Source organism: Thalassophryne amazonica, chromosome 2 (assembly GCF_902500255.1).
Source record: "Thalassophryne amazonica chromosome 2, fThaAma1.1, whole genome shotgun sequence".
NCBI classification, from domain to species: Eukaryota; Metazoa; Chordata; class Actinopteri; order Batrachoidiformes; family Batrachoididae; genus Thalassophryne; species Thalassophryne amazonica.
Genome location: NC_047104.1, coordinates 4,118,765 through 4,142,945, shown reverse-complemented (window position 1 = coordinate 4,142,945; position 24,181 = coordinate 4,118,765). Strand labels below are relative to the sequence as shown.

At 43.8% G+C, this 24,181-nt stretch overlaps 1 protein-coding gene across 3 annotated transcripts in view; it reads left to right on the top strand.

Moving 5' to 3' along the window:
* The window catches only part of LOC117521784 (transducin-like enhancer protein 3-B), a 130,323-nt gene extending 107,252 nt beyond the window's left edge, over nt 1-23,071 (top strand). For all 3 annotated transcript variants that reach the window (XM_034183129.1, XM_034183136.1, XM_034183145.1), the window contains 9 exons: nt 1,335-1,470; nt 2,023-2,201; nt 10,194-10,270; nt 10,652-10,901; nt 12,871-13,118; nt 13,494-13,641; nt 16,657-16,807; nt 17,654-17,730; nt 22,561-23,071. In XM_034183129.1, the coding sequence (XP_034039020.1) occupies nt 1,335-1,470; nt 2,023-2,201; nt 10,194-10,270; nt 10,652-10,901; nt 12,871-13,118; nt 13,494-13,641; nt 16,657-16,807; nt 17,654-17,730; nt 22,561-22,668 (1,374 nt within the window). In that variant the 3' untranslated portion in view covers nt 22,669-23,071. The remainder of the gene's footprint in view (nt 1-1,334; nt 1,471-2,022; nt 2,202-10,193; nt 10,271-10,651; nt 10,902-12,870; nt 13,119-13,493; nt 13,642-16,656; nt 16,808-17,653; nt 17,731-22,560) is intronic.
* The last annotated feature ends 1,110 nt before the right edge of the window (nt 23,072-24,181 follow it).

Sequence of the window (24,181 nt, the reverse complement as noted above, 5' to 3'; positions counted from 1 at the left end):
TCATTAAATCACTGAATCTTCTTCTCTTTTTGAAATGTCCAAATTCTCTGATTTCAGCTTCTCAAATGTGAATGTTTCCTAACTTCTTAATTCCTTTCTGCCAATAAATGGAATATTTTGGGTTGTGGATAAAACAAGACGTTTGATGTCAACAGTATTTTTCACCAATTCTGACATTTTATGGAACAATCAGCTGATGGATTAATGCAGAAAATAATCAGCACATAATGGAAATAATTATTTCAGTCTTACAAAATATGTTTGGATTTTTATCTTCCCTCCTTTTGTGTCTCAGGAACATTTAAATCTGTGTGAAAATTTTTCTTCTATTTTTCCCCATGAAGGCCTTTTTTTTAACCTTATTTCCTTTATATGGTGGGTTTTTGACAAAATGGTAAAATCAATACTTTTTATGACAAAATATTTGAATGGTTGGAAGTTATCTGTATACTTTATGGTTATGATTGACCATAAATTAAGCAAAGGATAATTGACTAATTCGAAAGTAATTAATAGAATAAATAGAATGGGGGGGGGGGGGGGGGGGGGGGGGTGACTTGGATTAATTGAATAAATAATCAACAGTTTAATTGATTACCAAACTAATTTTGCATTTTGTTGCAGTCCCAGATATTTACACCTCAGAAATTTGAGGGCCCGAGCTTGTGTAGCTTTCTAGATTTTAATTTTAAAGTCCCCAATCAAGAAAATAAAATTTAACTCTAGAAATGTTGGGGCAACACCTGTAAACACCTTTTCCTGTTAATTTGCTGCTTTTTAGAAAACTGACGTTACAGACGGAGCTATTTTAAATCGTTATTTTTGTGCTTCAGAACCTCCAAATTAAATTTGATACAAACTTTTCAAACTTGTAGCTTCTTTTCGTCTCTTCTGCTTCATTAAAACTCTGGCTGTCAAATGAACCTGAAGGTTAAAGTGATCCGAGCTTTAACACGAGGATTAGCGGCCCTGGCGCCACCTTCTCATCCCACGAGTCTCAGCTTTACCCTCGTGAGCCCCCGCCGCCCTGTCAAACCCTCGGCTTCATGAGGACCGGCATTTGGATGGCTGTCCTGGCTGTGTGTCCACTCTTTAACAAGCTTGACTTCTAAGCAGAGGTTTATAGCGTTGCTCCCACTGTCAGCATGCACACGCTCGCCGCCGTCGTAATGATGCGTCAGCGTTGGATTGGATTACGCTGAGCCGTCCACTCGTTACTGCCACTCTGGATTTCTCTCTGCCGTGGCTGTTCTTGGACTCACTTGGAGTTTTTTGGGGAAATCGTGCTGTATTTGAGGGCAAACTCTGAGTGTTAAAGAGCATGTTTATTTCAGAATGACAAGTCGTCCACGCCCAGCCTGAAGTCCAACACCCCGACGCCGAGGAACGAAGCCCCGACACCAGGAACCAGCAGCACTCCAGGACTACGACCCCTGACGATGGGCAAACCGCACGTGATGGAGGCACTGGGTACGAAAACACACGAAAACCGACGGAAGCAGTTGGACTGTTAATAAACAACAACAGTAAGAAAACATGATTTATGACGAACATGAACCAGATTCTGAAAAACAACTTTAAAATGTTGAAACCCGTCATCAGTCATGTTGAATTAGTTTTAAAATGAGGTTCACTGACTGGTAAACCAGTCTTAAACTGGATTAATGGGATACATTTCAAACTGGTTTTAATACCAGAAAATGGAATGTGGTTCTCCAAGAAACAACTTGAAGACGTGTCTTTGGTTCCTGAAAAGTTGTGCTGAGTATAATTTTGTAAACTAATGCAAATAATCAGCACAGTAACCATTAAATCTGTTGATAATCAACGGTCACATCTGTTGATAATCAACGGTCACATCTGTTGATAATCAACGGTCACATCTGTTGATAATCAACGGTCACATCTGTTGATAATCAACGGTCACATCTGTTAGCTGCAGGCTTGTTTTCTGGAGGTTTTGTCGTCCGTTCCTCAGTCCACATCATGTGTTCGTCTGTGTTTTTGTTTTTTGGCCCTCAGCTGCCCCCGCCCTGCGTACGCCGCTGTCCATTGCCAGCTCCTATGCCTCACCCTTTGCCATGATGGGTCATCATGAGATGAATGGGTCCCTGACCAGTCCTGGTGTTTATCCCGGACTCATCTCGCCGCAAATGAGTGCTGCCGCTGCCGCCGCTGCTGCATACGGCCGCTCCCCGATGGTAACGCCTGCAACCTCCACATCCACTCATTAAAACAAAATTGAAAATCAGATTGTTTTATTCTTTAATTTAAAAAACCTACATTTTCTTTTTCATTAATTTTCAATCAGATTGGATGGTTGGTAGCATTAAGACACAGCAGTCGTTTTGCCGCCTGCTGGAAGGGGCCAAAATAAACCTAAAGCCTATTTTATGTAAACGCTGAGGAATGTGGCACTGCGACTGTCAATCAGAGTGAAAAGGCAACGTGATGTCAGCTGGCTGCTCGCTCAAACGAAATAATCCAGCATAGTGGATTGGAGAGGAAATGGCATCTCACTAATTTAGAAGATCTTCACTTAGCCTGGAAAAAGAGTCTGTTGCTCTGTAAAAAAGCCCTCCGTAAAGCTAGGACATCTTACTACTCATTACTAATTGAAGAAAATAAGAACAACCCCAGGTTTCTTTTCAGCACTGTAGCCAGGCTGACAAAGAGTCAGAGCTCTGTTGAGCCGAATATTCCTTTAACTTTAACTAGTAATGACTTCATGACTTTCTTTGCTAATAAAATTTTAACTATTAGAGAAAAAATTACTCATAACCATCCCAAAGACGTATCGTTATCTTTGGCTGCTTTCAGTGATGCCGGTATTTGGTTAGACTCTTTCTCTCCGATTGTTCTGAGTTATTTTCATTAGTTACTTCCTCCAAACCATCAACATGTCTATTAGACCCCAATCCTACCAGGCTGCTGAAGGAAGCCCTACCATTAATTAATGCTTCGATCTTAAATATGATCAGTCTATCTTTATTAGTTGGCTATGTACCACAGGCTTTTAAGGTGGCAGTAATTAAACCATTACTTAAAAAGCCATCACTTGACCCAACTATCTTAGCTAATTATAGGCCAATCTCCAACCTTCCTTTTCTCTCAGAAATTCTTGAAAGGGTAGTTGTAAAACAGCTAACTGATCATCTGCAGAGGAATGGTCTATTTGAAGAGTTTCAGTCAGGTTTTAGAATTCATCATAGTACAGAAACAGCATTAGTGAAGGTTACAAATCATCTTCTTATGGCCTCAGACAGTGGACTCATCTCTGTTCTTGTTCTGTTAGACCTCAGTGCTGCTTTTGATACTGTTGGCCATAAAATTTTATTACAGAGATTAGAGCATGCCATAGGTATTAAAGGCACTGCGCTGCGGTGGTTTGAATCATATCTAATAGATTACAATTTGTTCATGTAAATGGGGAATCTTCTTCACAGACTAAGGTTAATTATGGAGTTCCACGAGGTTCTGTGCTAGGACCAATTTTATTCACTTTATACATGCTTCCCTTAGGCAGTATTATTAGACGGCATTGCTTAAATTTTCATTGTTACGCAGATGATACCCAGCTTTATCTATCCATGAAGCCAGAGGACACACACCAATTAGCTAAACTGCAGGATTGTCTTACAGACATAAGACATGGATGACCTCTAATTTTCCTGCTTTTAAACTCAGATAAAACTGAAGTTATTGTACTTGGCCCCACAAATCTTAGAAACATGGTGTCTAACTAGATCCTTACTCTGGATGGCATTACCCTGACCTCTAGTAATACTGTGAGAACTCTTGGAGTCATTTTTGATCAGGATATGTCATTCAATGTGCATATTAAACAAATATGTAGGACTGCTTTTTTGCATTTGCGCAATATCTCTAAAATCAGAAAGGTCTTGTCTCAGAGTGATGCTGAAAAACTAATTCATGCATTTATTTCCTCTAGGCTGGACTATTGTAATTCATTATTATCAGGTTGTCCTAAAAGTTCCCTGAAAAGCCTTCAGTTAATTCAAAATGCTGCAGCTAGAGTACTGACGGGGACTAGAAGGAGAGAGCATATCTCACCCATATTGGCCTCTCTTCATTGGCTTCCTGTTAATTCTAGAATAGAATTTAAAATTCTTCTTCTTACTTATAAGGTTTTGAATAATCAGGTCCCATCTTATCTTAGGGACCTCATAGTACCATATCACCCCAATAGAGTGCTTCGCACTCAGACTGCAGGCTTACTTGTAGTTCCTAGGGTTTGTAAGAGTAGAATGGGAGGCAGACCCTTACCAAAAAGTAGTACATGCAAGTATGTTTCAAGTATACTTCTAGTTTACTTTTTATATACTGTATTTTCCGGACTATAAGTCGCACTTTTTTACATGTTTTGGCCGGGGGTGCGACCTATACTCCGGTGCAACTTATAAATGAAAAATATACCGGTAGGATCTCAATTAATTTACTGTAACAAAACAATTTTACGTGACAGAGTCGATCTATGTTTTAAAATGGCCACCAGAAAAGGAAATGCAATGCATCATGGACACTGTAGTATGGCGGCCGTCCTATAAGTCACGCTGGTCGCGATAACCAATCAGAGAACAGAACGTTGGACGCGTATTCCTCACCTCACCCACAGCGTGTGAAGCTGACGAATACGGTGCTTGCTGTTATTCCGGCATGGCGAACAAAACAGCTTCAACCCTTGGATATCAGTGTGAGCAGAGTGTTTAAGTTGACGCTGAGAGCTGCGTGGGAGCACCGGGTGAGCAACGGCGGAGGATTAGTGTGTGCACTTGGAAGGAGCTGGCGTCGAAGATTGTGAATAGCGTTTGAAGCAGACGAACATGGTGTTTATTCCAGGACGGCTAACAAAACAGCTTCAACCCTTGGATATCAGTGTGAGCAGAGTTGACGCTGAGAGCTGTATGGAGCACTGAGCGACGGCGGAGGATTAGCGTCTGCACTTGGAAGGAGCTGGATCGACAACGCTGGGTGGTCATGAGCTGCGCAGGTAGGTGCTGCATGGTTCGGCTCGCAATGTGGTCCGCAAAATACAAACAGGTAAAATGCAGCTCACGAGAGGGCACTCAAGGCTTGTGTGACTGTTCCTGCGACTTCTGACTACCATAGAAAAATAAAAATTTCAACGTTACTGATAACTTAACAAGACAACGGAGAAGGCCCGAAAAAATGCCACCAAAAAGAAAATCATACTCTGCAGATTGTAAGTTACGACTGGTGAAATATGCATCTGAAAACGGTAGCTGTCACAATATTATCATCTGAACTTTTCATGTTAAGTTAACATACCTGTATGTCCATGGGACTTATAGTCCTGTGCAACTTATTTATGGTTTATTTTTCTTTATAATGATAAAGTGGCTGGTGCGACTTATACTCCGGTGCGACTTATAGTCCGGAAAATACGGTACTTATCAGTACTATTTTTTGGTAAGGGGAGCCTTCAGCTTTCAGGCTCCTCTCCTGTGGAACCAGCTCCCAATTCAGATCAGGGAGACAGACACCCTCTCTACTTTTAAGATTAGGCTTAAAACTTTCCTTTTTGCTAAAGCTTATAGTTAGGGCTGGATCAGGTGACCCTGAACCATCCCTTAGTTATGCTGCTATAGACGTAGACTGCTGGGGGGTTCCCATGATGCACTGTTTCTTTCTCTTTTTGCTCTGTATGCACCACTCTGCATTTAATCATTAGTGATCGATCTCTGCTCCCCTCCACAGCATGTCTTTTTCCTGGTTCTCTCCCTCAGCCCCAACCAGTCCCAGCAGAAGACTGCCCCTCCCTGAGCCTGGTTCTGCTGGAGGTTTCTTCCTGTTAAAAGGGAGTTTTTCCTTCCCACTGTAGCCAAGTGCTTGCTCACAGGGGGTCGTTTTGACCGTTGGGGTTTTACATAATTATTGTATGGCTTTGCCTTACAATATAAAGCGCCTTGGGGCAACTGTTTGTTGTGATTTGGCGCTATATAAAAAAATTGATTGATTGATTGATTGATTGATCAGGTGACCCTGAACCATCCCTTAGTTATGCTGCTATAGACTTAGACTGCTGGGGGGTTCCCATGATGCACTGTTTCTTTCTCTTTTTGTTCTGTATGCACCACTCTGCATTTAATCATTAGTGATCGATCTCTGCTCTCTTCCACAGCATGTCTTTTTCCTGGTTCTCTCCCTCAGCCCCAACCAGTCCCAGCAGAAGACTGCCCCTCCCTGAGCCTGGTTCTGCTGGAGGTTTCTTCCTGTTAAAAGGGAGTTTTTCCTTCCCACTGTCGCCAAGTGCTTGCTCACAGGGGGTCGTTTTGACCGTTGGGGTTTTTCTGTAATTATTGTATGGCTTTTGCCTTACAATATAAAGCGCCTTGGGGCAACTGTTTGTTGTGATTTGGTGCTATATAAATAAAATTGATTTGAATTGATTTAGTGGAAAACAGCTTATTTCTGTATCAATTTTACTTTTATTTATTTTCATTTATATAGCACCAGGTCACAACTAAATTGCCTCAAGGTGCTTCACACAAGTAAGGTCTAACCTTACTAACCCCAGAGCAAGAACACAGGCGATAGTGGTAAGAAAAAACTCCCTCTGATGATTTGAGGAAGAAACCTCAAGCATACCAGACTCAAAGGGGTGACCCTCTGCTTGGGCCATGACACAGACATAAATTACAGAACAATTCACAAAACGAATATACAGGAAATGTTGCCAGTGCACAGGACAGGAGGGTTACAGAAACAGACACCACACCCATCTCTGGATGGAGCTGCACCTCAGACAGAGAGAAAAAAACAATCAGGCAGCAGAAAGACAAGAAATACAGTATAATTTGTCAGCATTAAACAACAAGAAAAACAGAGAAATACTAAGGTGATCACCGGCCACTAGCCCTAAACTTCACTAAAAGACCCAGAATTTAGGTAAAGTTGAGGCTGCGGCCCGCTCCAATTACTAATAAAATGAATTTAAAGAGTAAAAAGCATAGTAACAGACTATGCCAGTATGCTGCCATACGAAAGGGAAAATAAGTGTGTCTTAAGTCTGGACTTGAAAGTCTCCACAGAATCTGACTGTTTTATTGATGCAGGGAGATCATTCCACAGAACAGGGGCACGATAAGAGAAAGCTCTGTGACCCACAGACTTCTTATTCACCTTAGGGACACAAAGTAGTCCTGCACCCTGAGAACGCAAAGCCCAGGCCGGTACGTAAGGTTTGATTAGGTCAATCAATCAATCAATTTTTTTATATAGCGCCAAATCACAACAAACAGTTGCCCCAAGGCGCTTTATATTGTAAGGCAAGGCCATACAATAATTATGTAAAACCCCAACAGTCAAAACGACCCCCTGTGAGCAAGCACTTGGCTACAGTGGGAAGGAAAAACTCCCTTTTAACAGGAAGAAACCTCCAGCAGAACCAGGCTCAGGGAGGGGCAGTCCTCTGCTGGGACTGGTTGGGGCTGAGGGAGAGAACCAGGAAAAAGACATGCTGTGGAGGGGAGCAGAGATCGATCACTAATGATTAAATGCAGAGTGGTGCATACAGAGCAAAAAGAGAAAGAAACAATGCATCATGGGAACCCCCCAGCAGTCTACGTCTATAGCAGCATAACTAAGGGATGGTTCAGGGTCACCCGATCCAGCCCTAACTATAAGCTTTAGCAAAAAGGAAAGTTTTAAGCCTAATCTTAAAAGTAGAGAGGGTGTCTGTCTCCCTGATCTGAATTGGGAGCTGGTTCCACAGGAGAGGAGCCTGAAAGCTGAAGGCTCTGCCTCCCATTCTACTCTTACAAACCCTAGGAACTACAAGTAAGCCTGCAGTCTGAGAGCGAAGCGCTCTATTGGGGTGATATGGTACTACGAGGTCCCTAAGATAAGATGGGACCTGATTATTCAAACCTTATAAGTAAGAAGAAGAATTTTAAATTCTATTCTAGAATTAACAGGAAGCCAATGAAGAGAGGCCAATATGGGTGAGATATGCTCTCTCCTTCTAGTCCCCGTCAGTACTCTAGCTGCAGCATTTTGAATTAACTGAAGGCTTTTTAGGGAACTTTTAGGACAACCTGATAATAATGAATTACAATAGTCCAGCCTAGAGGAAATAAATGCATGAATTAGTTTTTCAGCATCACTCTGAGACAAGACCTTTCTAATTTTAGAGATATTGCGTAAATGCAAAAAAGCAGTCCTACATATTTGTTTAATATGCGCTTTGAATGACATATCCTGATCAAAAATGACTCCAAGATTTCTCACAGTATTACTAGAGGTCAGGGTAATGCCATCCAGAGTAAGGATCTGGTTAGACACCATGTTTCTAAGATTTGTGGGGCCAAGTACAATAACTTCAGTTTTATCTGAGTTTAAAAGCAGGAAATTAGAGGTCATCCATGTCTTTGTCTGTAAGACAATCCTGCAGTTTAGCTAATTGGTGTGTGTCCTCTGGCTTCATGGATAGATAAAGCTGGGTGTCATCTGCGTAACAATGAAAATTTAAGCAATACCGTCTAATAATACTGCCTAAGGGAAGCATGTATAAAGTGAATAAAATTGGTCCTAGCACAGAACCTTGTGGAACTCCATAATTAACTTTAGTCTGTGAAGAAGATTCCCCATTTACATGAACAAATTGTAATCTATTAGACAAATATGATTCAAACCACCGCAGCGCAGTGCCTTTAATACCTATGGCATCAGGTCAGCTAGGTAGGGAGGTGCCAGTCCATGAATAATTTTATAGACTAGTAACAGAACCTTAAAATCTGATCTCACTGGGACAGGAAGCCAGTGAAGAGACGCCAAAATGGGTGTAATGTGGTTGTACTTTCTGCTTCATGTCAAAAGTCTGGCTGCAGCATTTTAACCAGTTGGAGAGCCTTAATGCTGGACTGCGGTAAACCAGAAAATAGAACATTGCAGTACTCCAATCTAGAAGAGACAAACACATGGATCAGGGTCTCAGCATCAGCCAGAGACAGGATGGGACGAATCTTCACTATATTTCACAGGTGGAAGAAAGCAGTCCTAATGTTTCTAATGTGGAGGTCAAAGGACAACGACGGATCAAAAATTACCCCAAGGTTCCTCACTTTGTCAGTCTGATGTATGACACACGAGCCGAGGCTGAGCGTTAACTGGTCAAATTGATGCCGATGTCTCACTGGACCAAGAACCATCATTTCAGTCTTATCAGAATTTAAAAGTAGGACGTTTCTAGACATCCAACTTCTCACTGATCAGTCTAATATGTTTTTCATTTATTTTATGAAAGTTAGCGAGAAATAAGCGATTCTAAATCTGAAAACACTTTTTTTGTAACCAGACAACATCTCTGAAGTCATTTACAGACATCTTACAGAGATGTTAGCATGCAGCCCCCGAGAGCAACAAAAATAACCGCGTGTCACCATTGTTTGTAGCTAACATGAGCGTAGCATTCCCAAGCCAGCTGGAAAATCAAATTCCAGCAGATAAAACCCGTCTGTCATCCACCATTCTGTCTGTGTTCACTTCTTTTTTCATGACCTCTCACTGTCCATGTGCAGTGTCTTCACAGACCACTAGGGGGGCTGTGGCACACACTTTGGGAATCACTGCTCTCGAGGTTTTATCTGCTTATTTGGAAGTGACATACTGAGGGGAGCTCACGCTACCATGTTTACGCTCAACTCAAACTTTTAAGCCTGTATTCTTACGTGCTGCTATTGACGACGAATATAATAGAAACACTGTCACTGTCCATATATTTTTGGATCTCGCTGTTTCCCTCCGTACTGAATGTGCCACCACAGCTGTTAGAACCTTTCTGGGAAATGAAGGCGTTTTCTCCCCGTTAGCGCGGCGGTGCTTTCTTCCTTGCCGGCTGCAGCTTGTTCGTACATAATGAAGGCACCTCACTGCCTCCCTTTGATGTCTCAGAAGCCTTACAACAAAGCCGCCCCCAAAACGTATCTCTGTGTTTGAAAATATCCCAGGCTTTCATTAGCGTTAGCGAGCGGGATGTTGTAGCGGTGCACTGAAAATGAGCCTGTTTTGGTTTTTCTTTTCTTTTTCCCCCAATGGATTTGCCTGGAAATGATGGCAGCATTTCCGCGGCATGAGGCGAATTGTAGTTTGTAGTCTGAATATTAGCCTACCGCAGACGTACGCTAACGTTTAGCACATGTTCCTTATTGCAGGCAGGGTTTGATCCTCATCCCCATATGAGAGCTCCGGGTTTACCAGCTAGCCTCACGTCGATTTCCGGAGGAAAACCGTAAGTGTCCGCAGTTGCCTTTTTGGACTGCAGTTTTAATACCAGGTTAAATTGAAACATTTTTTTTTTAATTCTGTCACATTAAAACTCAAATTGTATTTCGTCCTGTAAAGATCCAATAACAGTTTGTTGATGGAATTACATCGTTATAAAACCTCATTAATGTCATTTATTTGAATGATTTTTATGTAGTTGTTTTAATAACAGCATGTTGGTGAAATTATTCAAGTACATAAATGTTATAATTGTATAACTGCCAGATTTTTTTTCCAGATAATTCTGGATTGTCCTGTTTGTTTAAATTGCTCATTTGTAATTAAATGAAGACTGTCAATAAATCTTTCCTCAAACTGAGCAGTTTCCCGCCTTCTGTCCTTGCAGGGCTTATTCTTTCCATGTGAGTGCAGATGGTCAGATGCAACCTGTGCCCTTCCCTCCGGATGCGCTAATAGGCCCAGGCATCCCACGCCACGCTCGCCAGATCAACACCCTGAGCCACGGGGAGGTGGTGTGTGCCGTCACCATCAGCAACCCCACGCGGCACGTCTACACCGGGGGCAAAGGTTGTGTCAAGATCTGGGACATCAGCCAACCTGGCACCAAGAGCCCGGTTTCCCAATTGGACTGCCTGGTAACTGGTTTTAGTTGCTACTGTTCACGTGCGTCATAGCGACGGAAACCATGAGCTACCAGAACCAAACAGGTGTGAGGCACGCTTTAATTGACAGTCCCGTAATCAAGGTTCATCTTCTTCAGAAGCTGTGCTCAAGATCAGTTAGAAACATGGGAATGTAAATGATCAAAGGTCCAATCTGGATTAGATTCAAACTAAAGGTTTGTGTCGTAGGTCGTGTTTTAGGGAAGTATCTCAGCTGCTGGAGAGTCGGCGATTTAATGACAATTTGTCAGTTGGAATCTCACTGAATTGAATTGGTACTTCTGACACATTGGCACATGTCACCTGAATGTGGGCCGAATGTTGCACGGACTGGTAGCGAAAATAGGGTCAAAAATCGTGAGTAGTCCATGTACATAGTGCAAGTGCTACTCGAATGCCACGTGGTACTCTCGCGAATGTTGAATGCCACTTGAAACAGCTGAAATGATGACATGTTTCAGAACAAAGTCCTCAGGGTGGCTATAGGCTGCTATAGTACTGTTGTTATGTGAAACGAGGCTGTGGAAAAACCCCAGACTGTAGCCACGGATGGCACAGCCCTGAAAATAATAACGAAACAAAATAATAAATAAATAATATTAAATACTACAAAAAAGCCCAGCGTGGCTCCACGGAGGGGTAGGGGAGACAGGAAGTAAAATGTCGACAACGCACCGACTGCTGAATGATGTCCAGGAGAGTAACAGACTGTTCTTCTCTCCTCGGCCTCCGGAATCCTGTGGACACACTCGAATGGCCACCTCTCCACGAATTGCTGAGGATAACACAATACAGCATTAAAATTACTTCAGTTGGGATCCTCAAAAAAAAAAAAAAAAAGGATAAATCCAGACCGCTCGGTTCCTCCAGCACCGGACAGGACTCATCCTGACTGCTGACTGTGCGTGCACAGCGACTGCAGAGCTGCGTGGCTGGAGGCTGCTGGACTCGGATCTGCTGCTTCTCCAATCATACAACAGGAAAAGTGTGCGGTTGCCCCCTCACAGGTTGTCTCACGTGTTGTGCGCTTTCTGACTCAGATGCCTGTGAGGACTTTGCGACTCTTTAGAGAGAAAATTTGTTGCTGCACAATTTTTTTTTTTTTAACTGTTCAAAATTCAGCCAACATGAGTGATGCTCTGCGACTGAAGTGAGGGGATTCGAACCCCCAAAAAATCCCTTGTGGATGGTATTCACAAGCTGTTGTGGCCCAGCAAGAGACGACCCTGAGACACCGTATTGTGTTGGATTTGGTTGTAGGTCTGTTTGGTCCCGTTTGTTGAGCCACAGAATGTTGGTTATGTTTGGTTTTTCTTTCACTCATTTCGGATGTCGGCCTCCGCGGCGGTAAACATTCCGGTCTGATTCCATCACTGACCTTCAGTCAGATTTCTTGAGCATCAAAACGCAGCCCAACATGGTTGTTGTTCAAATTGTGGATTTGAATCATTCAAGTGTCTCTTTGACCCCGTTCACACTGGGGTTGGATTGGTTTCTAGCCAGATAGCGTTCAGACTTGATTTTCAAATCTGGCTCCTTCTGTTGTGCCGCGTTCAGCAGTCCGGCTCGAGCCACATCCTACACCAGACTGGACAGTTTGGGTTCTGTGCTATTTTACACGGAACATAAACAGGAAATAAGTACCGAACAATAAACTGATTAATTTACTGATTAACTGATTAAATGTCTTTGACTCGAGCCTAATTCCTTGACATTGTAACAAAATTACCTGGTTTTCTACAGCGTGTTACTGCACCAAAATGCAGATGCTGATATATATATTTTATTTTATTTATTTTTTTTTTTTTTTTTCTTTCTGGATCCACCACAGTCCTTGTCCTCTGTCTTTGTCCAGCAGCGTGGACTGCAGACACCGACGCAGGCAGTTTTATTTGGTTTGATGAATCGTTTCATTGCTGCTTTATTTCTGTGTCCTCTGCAGAACCGGGACAATTATATCCGCTCGTGCAAGCTGTTGCCGGATGGCCGCACCCTGATCGTGGGGGGCGAGGCCAGCACGCTGACCATTTGGGATCTGGCCTCGCAGACACCTCGCATTAAGGCGGAGCTAACGTCCTCGGCGCCAGCCTGCTACGCGCTGGCCATAAGCCCCGATGCCAAAGTGTGCTTCTCCTGCTGCTCAGACGGGAACATCGCAGTGTGGGACCTCCACAACCAGACCCTCGTCAGGTCAGTGCAGCACACCGAGTCTCTCCACATCACACCTGTTTAGTTTTGGTTTTAAACTCGTCCAAAAATTGGATGGGGGGAGCAACTGCAGAGTTACTCAAAAATCTTCTGGAATTGTGCCAAGACGTGTTGATTGTGTTCTGGAGGTCCAGTGAACAAACACTTTCTTGAGACGTGTTTCCTGACGATGCAGAGACAAGCTGCAGGTCAGACTCTGTGATTCCACGTCATGGTCCAAAGACGTTCTGTCGCTGTCGCACGTTTGTCCCCCTGCAGAGTTCACCGATAGACTCTGAATGTTTCGTGCTGATGTTCGGTGATGAAGCACTTTGTGCTTGTATTGTTGTTCCTGACGTTTAGCGTGTGTCATTTCAGGCAGTTCCAGGGCCACACAGACGGCGCCAGCTGCATCGACATCTCCCACGATGGCACCAAACTGTGGACCGGAGGGTTGGATAACACCGTGCGCTCGTGGGACCTGAGAGAGGGACGGCAGCTCCAGCAGCATGACTTCACCTCTCAGGTGCACAAACGGACTCGCCGCGGCGCGGATTGTGCGAATTTGCTTGACGATAGACAACTGTTAGGGATTAGTCTGGAATATCACAGCGAGTGCTGCAGGAGATGACCACAGGAGGCAGTGTAGTACTGCGCTTCAGAATTTATGTTAACGCCAATCACAAGTCATGTGACCTTTGACCTTTTGATGCAAGCACTAAAGTGTTAAATGCATAAATGCTTATTCGCCATCTTTGGACGGATTTCCGTCTTTTTGCAAAATCTCGCCGTCTAAAAGAACTAGCAAAACATTCATTTTTATTTCCTCAAATCCATGAAATGGTATTTTAGCGGAAAAACTCCAAATCGCTGAGAAATTTATCATAAAATAGTGGTGTGTTCAGGGTTCTAGGTAGCACAAACTTGCGTTACGGCCTCTTACGCTATAATTTTAGACCGTTACACTTATTTTGGATCGTTACGATTTTCAATACAGTGTCTGTAATCAACCGTTTCTGCAGCGCGACTCCAGGTTGAGGCATGAATCGAAGCAATGCTTCGATTCAATGGCTCGTGGCTCTTTGATTCGCTGCTCTTCAGAAGCGGTAAGTTCGCTTCTTAACCCCTCTAAAAGCCATTAAAATATCATGAGTCATTTTTGTGTGGATTAAAGCCACAAACTGGGATTTTTGTCTTGTTGCAGTCGAGAAACAAGCTTCAAACGCTGCGCGGCTCTCTGCCGAGACAGAGTCCGCTCGGAATTAATAACTTCACAACGAATTGCCACTTTAAATAAAATGACACCTCTTACAAATGTTGCAATACAGACAATAAACTACAATCGACTACAACGTTTTTTCCTCCCAAAATGAGACGTGTTGCATTCTTTATGAACCTGACCTGCGGCACAGCTGTAAGAGCTGCAGCTCATAGGTATGGAAATACATTCATGCCACTAATAATGTCTGAAAGAAATGCTTTGACAAAAACTAAGATTTTATTTCTGTTTATGTCCAGAGATCAAGGATCCACCACGTAGTTTATTATGTCCAGAATTTAAGGATCCAGTAACCAATTTCATATTTACTTACTTTAAGACTCAATAAAATGTTGTTCAATTTAAATTTAATCAGCTTATAAAGCGCCAAATTACAACAAAAGCCCTCTCAAGGTCCCTCACACAGAACAGTTCAACATAAAAAATTTAAATAAATAAATAAAAATACAAAAATTCAAATACCTAATTAAAAACAGAAGTAAAAGAATAAAACATAACAAAATAAAAACTACTCATAAGAAAGAGAATAAAAATAGGTTTTAAGTCTTGACTTAAAAATGTTCATGGACTCCGACTGCTTCACTGAGGGCCATGTACTGGCTAACCCAGAATGAGATTGCCCACTTAACAAACTTCTCCAGCCTTCTGGACATGATGAAGGGTCTTGGACTGTCGTACCTGGCTTTTCCCCTTTGGGTACCCCTAGAATGGCCAATTGTTAGCTTAAATTTTCAAAAGTTTCCCCCCTTCTGTAGTCTCCACTACAGTACTACAACTTTTTATTTCTCCCTGTTCAATCCAAAACAATATGCATTGAGAAGAAACATTTATTGTAGTACACATTCAGGCTCTCCACGCACATTTTCAAGATCACAAGAGAAATTTAACAGCTGTTTCAAGTCCAAATTTAATCCAAATAATGCACCAAAATGCAGACCCCCCCCTTCTGCTTCACCGCGAGTAGTTGCTGTCTTTTAATTTACCAAGACTTTGGATTGCTGTCTTTTTTTTTTTTCTTTCATTTTAAGCATCCATGAAAATGCTTAGACATTTTTTATTATTTAACTGGACTCCTCAATGTACCGTATGCATGCGTTTGAATGCCCCCGAACATCACCCCTGCACCTGAGCATCGCCCTTTTTAATGAAAGTAGCTTAAAGACACACCCTAAATTAAATTAAGTTTGTGACCCCAACACACTGTAAAAAAAAAAAATCAAAGAATAATGAAGTTTTCAGGTTTTCCCTGTGATGATGTCATCAGTATGCACGGCTTTTTCCTGAGTTCTGTAAATGTATGATGTGACCCACAGTAACTTATTTTGCACAGAGGATTTTTTTTAAATTCATGAATTATTTTACCCATGAATGCAATTTATTATTATTATTTTATTTTGTTTTAAGTCTCTTGACAGTGATGTCAGTTTGATAGTTTACAGACAGCAGGAGGTTTGGCACTAAATGGGTGAGTTTATTTGAGATTAAATCAGACATTTTAATGAAACATATTTGAAGGACGGACGTTCCGACGAGCATCATGTCGGATGCCTTTGAGGCAGAATTATGTGTGGCGCACCCCCGGCTCTCCGACACACAGATACAGTAATTTTCTAAAATTTGGCTTTACTAGAATGTAAACTGGGCCAAAACTGAATTTGCATTAACTGGTTTAACTAGTTTAGCAGGTAAACAGGCTTGTTTGAGAAAATAAAGCCTTCCAATAATGTCAGTTACCCGATATGTTATTTGTCACTGCGATGTGCACGACGTTGAGGAAGACCATTTAAATATGCAACATTAAAAAACTAAAACCGTGCGCGGGTCTCATCTCCAGGAGGTTTGTGACGTCCCTCCCTCCTGTTTACAGCTTCTTGGATGCAGAGTTTGTTACTAGTTAGTGACTCACTCGTGGGTTAACCTGAAGCTGACGAAAACATCCAACACGTTCCAGCAGAGGTGGTTCCTGGAAACGTGAACTTGTGTGTGAACCACCTCCACACAAAAACAGTCTCAAAAGTATGATTTTGTTTAGTCAGCAGCAGTGTATGCTTTGGACTTTTATTGTGAAAGGACAGAGTGGAGGGTGTTGTGTTTGACTGTGGAAGAAGCTCCACCTCGAGGGCAAACTGGATCATCCTTCAGGTGGCTTCATAGCTAAAGAGTCTGTGTGTGTGTGTGTGTGTGTGTGTGTGTGTGTGTGTGTGTGTGTGTGTGTGTGTGTGTTTTTGCTGACCTTCTCTTTGTCTCACCGGCTCCTTGCAGATCTTCTCTTTGGGCTACTGTCCCACCGGCGAGTGGCTGGCAGTGGGGATGGAGAGCAGTAACGTGGAGGTGCTCCACCACACCAAGCCAGACAAGTACCAGCTGCACCTGCACGAAAGCTGCGTCCTCTCACTGAAGTTCGCCTACTGTGGTAAGATCCCGTGCTGATCCACCAACACGAGCACCAAAAGAAACTTTTAAAATCTTTTAGGAAAGCGGCGCAGCACAGAACTCAGGAATTAGAATTGTGACTCTGCACCCAGAACTCAGGAACTGAATCAAAATTCAGGAGTTGCTCCTGATTCAGTTCTGATTTCTGCACAGCCGCGGATAGAAGATGGGAAGGTTTGTTGTGAGACGTGACGCTGGTTTTCGGTCCACGCGTTCCCACCACAGGGACTAGTTTTCTACAAATACCGGTCTTTGGACAAACCAGATTTAAATGTCAAAGTATCAGTGAAATCTGAATTTTATGGACAGAAAACATATAAAAAGTAAAGGATATGAGTGTGAGGACGTGAAGTGGATGGTCCACAGTGACGGGTCGTGACCCTGTATCTGGGACCAGTAGTGGTTGTCTCCCTCTGAACCTGCACTTGGTGTTTCAGGTGGAACCAGGTGATCCATATTGACGTTAAGAACTGACACTTTTGCTTTTAGGCACAAAAGTGGACCAAGTTCGGAAGAAATTACAATTGTATATTTCAGTCATGATTTGAAAACTGAAAGTGTCTGAACTAAGAACCAGTTAGGGAGAACCAGTTTAGGAGAACTTAAACCCTGATGGATTACTGAGTCCTCACATTTGGAACCACTCAGGATTCACTCGGGTTACATTTTATTCTCACTTTGGTCCAAAATCGCCAGTTCAGCTGTTAACTGTTCAACTGTTAACCAGTTTGTCAGCTGAGCAGTCAGTGGCTGATTAACCAACCAACTAACTAACTCACTCACTCAGTGGTGTGGCGTTTGTTGAGTTTGTTGTGTTTGTTTCCAGGTAAATGGTTTGTGAGCACGGGCAAAGACAACCTGCTGAACGCGTGGCGGACTCCTTACGGCGCCAGTATATTCCAGGTAACTCATGCTGGTTACTTTTAGCAGTTTAGTAAAAGGGATGCGTCCATTTTTTTTCTTTTTGTTGGTGTGACTGTGAGTAAATGAGTGCACAGATAAACTTGTTGAGCCACTTTAACCATCAGCTTTATGCTCATTTAACCACGTTAGCTGGTTGTATTGACAAGGAACGCCAACGCGACACGAACACACAAAACAAGTTCTCAATAATAAAGCTGTTGTTTGTGTCGAGTGCTTTAAATAGTCGAACTTCTGATTGAAGAGGAACAGTGCGGGTTCCGTCCTGGTCATGGAACAACCGACCAGCTCTTCACTCTCACACAGATCCTGGAGGGAGCCTGGGAGTACGCCCATCCAGTCTACATGTGTTTTGTGGACTTGGAGAAGGTGTATGATCTGGTACCCCAGGAGATACTGTGGGGTCAGTCTCTGTACTCATAAAGCAAGAGCTGTGTTCGGGTGCTCGGCAGTAAGTCAGACTCATTTCCGGTGGAGGTTGGCTTCCGCCAGGGTTGTGCCTTGTCGCCAGTCCTGTTTGTGATATTCATAGACAGGATATCAAGGCGTAGTTGGGGGGAGGAGGGTTTCCAGTTTGGTGGGCTCAGGGTCTCATCACTGCTTTTTGCAGATGATGTGTTCCTGTTGACTTTACCAGCCTGTGACCTACAACGCTCACTGGATTGGTTCACAGCAGAGTGTGAAGCGGCTGGGATGAGGATCAGCACCTCTAAATATGAGGCCATGGTTGGATGGATTGCCTACTCCAGGTAGAGATTGAGGTCTTGCCCCAAGTGAAGGAGTTCAAGTACCTCGGGTCTTGTTCATGAGTGAGGGGACGATGGAGCGTGAGATTGGCCAGAGAATCAGTGCAGCAGGGGCGGTGTTGTATTCGCTCTACTGTACTGTTGTGACGAAAAGGGAGCTGAGCCAAAAGGTGAAACTCTCGATCTACTGGTCAATCTTCGTTCCTACTCTCACCTATGGTCATGAGAGTTGGGTCATGACTCATGGCTGAAAGAACTATATTGCGGGTACAAGTGGTCAAAATGGGCTTCCTCAGGAGGGTGGCTGGTGTCTCCCTTAGAGATAGGTTGAGAAGTTCAATCATCTGTAAGGAGCTCTGAGTAGAGTTGCTGCTCTTTCGTGGTGAAAGGAGCCAGCTGAGGTGGTTCGGGCATCTGGTAAGGATGCCTCCTGGGTGCCTCCGTAGGGAGGTGTTCCAGACACGTCCATCTGGGAGGAGACCCTGGGGAAGACCCAGGACTAGATGGAGAGATTATATCTCCACACCAGCCTGGGAACACCTCGGGATCCCCCAGTCAGAGGTGGTCAGTGTGACACGGGAAAGGGAAGCCTGGGGTCTCCTGCTGGAGCTGTTGCCTCCATGACCCAATCCAGGAGGTTGAAGGTGAGTGAGTGATGAGAGGTTCTTGTTATCATATACACACTATTATTATTTTTATTGTTATTATCAGTATTATTAATATTTGTTTCACTTTTACTTGTTTTATTTTGTCATTTGATTTTTAATTTAATTTGTCATTTGATCGTCATTTGACCACAATGGAAATAAGTGTTTTCACTTTCTTGTGTCATCCATGTATTTTTAACGTATTTACAATTATATCATGTACTTACATTCTTCTTCTTTGTCTTTCGGCTGTTCCAGTTAGGGGTCGCCACAGCAGATCAATCATTTCCATCTCACCCTGTCCTCTGTATCTTCCTCTGTCACACCAACCACCTGCATGTCCTCTCTCAGCACATTCATAAACCTCTTTGGTCTCCCTCTTCTCCTCCTGCCTGGTGGCTCCATCCTCAGCATCCTTCTCCCTATATACCCTGGGTCCCTCCTCTGCACATGTCCAAACCATCTCAATCTCGCCTCTCTCACTTTGTCTCCAAATCGTCCCACCTGAGCTGTCCCTCCGATATGTTCATTCCTAATCTTGTCCATTCTTGTCACTCCCAAAGAGAATCTCAACATCTTCAGCTCTGCCACCTCCAGCTCTGCGTCCTGTCTTTTTGTTAGTGCCACTGTCTCTAAACCATACAACATAGCTGGTCTCACTACTGTTTTGTAAACTTTCTCCTTCAGTCTTGCTGATATTGTTCGGTCACAAATCACTCCTGCCACCTTTCTCCACCCACTCCACCCTGCCTGCACTCTCTTCTTCACCTCTCTACCACACTCTCCATTACTTTGAACAGTTGACCCCAAATATTTAAACTCATCTACTTTCACCACTTCTACTCCTTGTAACTGCACTATTCCACTGGGCTCCCTCTCGTTCACACACATGTACTCAGTCTTGCTTCTACTGACTTTCATTCCCCTTCTCTCCAAAGCATATCTCCACTTCTCCAGACTAGACTCAACTTGCTCTCTACTCTCACTACAGATCACAATGTCATCTGCAAACATCATAGTCCAGGGTGATTCCTGTCTGATCTCATCTGTCAACCTGTCCATCACCACTGCAAACAAGAAAGGACTCAGAGCTGATCCTTGGTGTAATCCCACCTCCATCTTGAATGAGTCTGTCATTCCGACTGCGCATCTCACCGCTGTCACACTATTCTTGTACATGTCCTGCACTACCCTAACATACTTCTCTGTCACTCCAGACTCATACAATGCCACAACTCTTCTCTTGGCACCCTATCATAAGCTTTTTCTAAGTCCACAAACACACAATGTAACTCTTTCTGTCCTTCTCTGTACTTTTCCAACAGTATTCTCAGAGCAAACATTGCATCTGTAGTGCTCTTTCTCGGCATGAAACCATATTGCTGCTCACAGATCTTCACCTGTTTTCTAAGCCTAGCTTCTACTACTCTTTCCTATAACTTCATGCTGTTGCTGATCAGCTTTATGCCTCTGTAGTTACTGCAGCTCTGCACATCACCCTTGTTCTTGAAATAGGAACCAGCACACTTCGTCTCCACTCCTCAGGCATCCTCTCACTTTCCAAGATTTTATTAAACAATCTGGTTAGAAACTCTACTGCCATCTCTCCTAGACATTTCCATGCCTCCATTGGAATGTCATCTGGACCAACTGCCTTTCCAATCTTCATCCTCTTCATAGCAGCCCTCACTTCTTCCTTGCTAATCTCTTTTACTTCCTGATTTACTCTCACCACATCATCCAGCCTTTTCTCTCGCTCATTTTCTTTATTCATCAACTCTTCAAAATATTCCCTCCACCTTCTCAGCACACACTCCTCACTTGTCAGCACATTACCATGTGCATCTTTTACCACCCTAACCTGCTGCACATCCTTTCCAGCTCTGTCCCTTTGTCTGGCCAATCGGTACAAGTCCTTTTCGCCTTCCTTACTATTCAACTTCTTGTACAGCTCGCAATATGCCTTTTCCTTTGCTTTTGCCACTTCTCTTCTCGCCTTACACCGCATCTCCTTGTACTCCTGTCTACTTTCTTCATCTCTCCGACTATCCCAAAACTTTTTTGCCAACCTCTTTCTCCTTATGCTTTCCTGGACCTCTTCATTCCACCACCAAGTCTCCTTGTCTTCCTTCCACTGTCCAGATGTCATACCCAGTACTGCCCTAGCTGTCTCCCTCACCACATCTGCAGTACTTTTCCAGTTGTCCAAAATTGCTTCCCCTCCAACTAGTGCTTCTCTCACCTGCTCGCTACATTTCACACAACAGTCTTCCTCCTTCAGCTTCCACCATCTGATCCTTTGTTGAGCTCTCACTCTCTTCTTCTTCTTTACCTCTAAAGTCATCCTACAAACAACCATCCTATGCTGTCTAGTGACACTCTCTCCTGCTACCACCTTACAGTCTGTGATTTCTTTTAGCTTGCATCTCCTATAAAGAATGTAGTCCACCTGTGTGCACCTTCCTCCACTCTTATATGTCACCCTGTGCTCCTCTCTTTTCTTAAAGTAGGTCTTCACAACAGCCATTTCCATCCTTTTTACAAAACCAACTACCATCTGTCCTTCCCCATTCCTATCCTTGATACCATATCTACCCATTACTTCCTCATCACCTCTGTTCCCTTCACCAACATGCTCATTGAAGTCTGCTCCTATCACCACTCTTTCATGCTTGGGCACACTCTCCACCACCTCATCTAACTCACTCCAGAAATCTTCTTTCTCCTTCATCTCACAACCTACCTCTGGGGCATATGCACTGATGATATTCATCATCAACCCTTCAATTTCCAACTTCACACTCATCACCCTGTCAGACACTCGCTTAACCTCCAACACACTTTTAACATACTCTTCCTTTAAAATGACCCCAACACCATTTCTCTTCCTGTCCTCACCATGGTACAACAACTTGTACCCACCGCCGATGCTCCTGCTCTTACTTCCCTTCCACTTGGTCTCTTGCACACACAATATGTCTACCTTTCTCCTCTCCATCATATCAGCCAGCTCTCTCCCTTTACCAATCATACTATCAACATTCAAAGTCCCCACTCCCATTTCCACCCTTCTAGTTTTCTTCTTCTCCCGCTGTTCGTGGCAGCATTTTCCTCCTCTTCTTCGTCGTCTTCGCCCAGCAGTAGCCCAATTTCCACCGGCACCCTGTTGGGCAATAGCACCTGTGGCGGACGTTGTTAACCCGGGCCGCGACCGATCCGGTATGGGAATTCCATTCTGAGTCTGCATAGTTGGGTTGGCTTGTTTTACGCCGGATGCCCTTCCTGACGCAACCCTCCTCATTTATCTTCTGACTTAAATCTGAGAAACCCAGAGGCCGTACAGCTTTAACCTTTGAAATACGTATTAAATTTAAAGCACATTTAAAGACTTAACTGTTTTTGTTTTTTTTGCTCTTCAGTCAAAGGAGTCGTCGTCGGTCCTGAGCTGCGACATCTCAGCTGACGACAAATACATCGTGACGGGATCTGGAGACAAGAAGGCCACAGTCTATGAGGTCATTTACTAAACAAGCTTCTACTGAGACCACAGAACTTTCTACGGCTGAAGGAATATCGACTCTTCAGCTGGAAATACCTTCTTGTCTGGATTTTTTTTTTTTTTTTTTTTTGAGTTCCTGACCATATATTTTTTTTTATTTTTTTGTTGAAGCCCAACGAAGCGGAGCTTCACTGGTTCACAGGCATCTTGTGAAAAAAATGTACATATCGGATTAAATAAGACATTTTATATTAAATATATATTTTCAAGTCCTGGATGTACTTGTGATGATTTTTTTTTTTTTGACGTCTGTTTTACAGCGAGAACAGAAAATATGTGAAACATTTTTCCTGCCGTCTGTCTCCTGAAAGTACATCATGTGACCTTTTCAAACACAAGGACTCAGACGTGTAAAAAAAAAACTAAACAAAACAGAAATCTGCTGCACTGTTTGTCGGCACGGTCCGAGTCAGACCGTGAGGCTCAGAGAGACCGCGGGACCTGAACCAGGAGTTGGACCGTGAGGCTCGGAGAGACCGCAGGACCTGAACCAGGAGTTGGACCGTGAGGCTCGGAGAGACCGCAGGACCTGAACCAGGAGTTGGACCGTGAGGCTCGGAGAGACCGCAGGACATGAACCAGGAGTCGGACCGTGAGGCTCGGAGAGACCGCAGGACATGAACCAGGAGTCGGACCGTGAGGCTCGGAGAGACCGCAGGACCTGAACCAGGAGTCGGACCGTGAGGCTCGGAGAGACCGCAGGACCTGAACCAGGAGTTGGACCGTGAGGCTCGGAGAGACCGCAGGACCTGAACCAGGAGTTGGACCGTGAGGCTCGGAGAGACCGCAGGACCTGAACCAGGAGACGACTCAGCTATAAATGTTGTTCCTCTGAACTCTACGTGAACTTTGTGTCATTTTTGTCTCTGGATTTCAGGAGACGCGTTGAAATGATTCCTGTCTAAAGTCGGACGGTTTAAAATGCACTGTTGGGGACTTTGTATCTGATCAAGACTTGGACAGTGAACAAGCTTGTCAGGTCCATAAGTATCTGGACACAGTTGCAGACAAATGATAGAAGCGCATCATGAGGGGAGAATTGTGCCTGAATCAGGTGATGATCGCAAAATGTCAGGGATTTCTGTGGCAGCATCTCAAAGGACCAAAAGTAATTGGACAAACTTGTAAAATTGTCAGAAATGGGGTGGCGTTTGTTGAAGGTCACCTCAGTGCACAAGTCTTCCTCTGGCTGTCCTTCCTGAGGTGCACAGAGGACGGGACCGCGGTGGGCGTGGAACCAGGGATGGTCTTGCTGACAGACGACTACTAATTGCTCCCAAAACCTCAATAAAACGAAACGATGCACCGCCGTCTAATACAGAAGGAGGGAACTCCCACAGAGCGCCACCGTCAGGCGGTCCGTCTGTGTCCAGATACTTATGAGCCCGACTCTCACTTGGGTTTCCATTGATGTTAGTGCCTGTTGTGGTACCGCTGTAGAAAAGGCAGCATTCTGACAAACGGGGGCACGTGGACCGTTT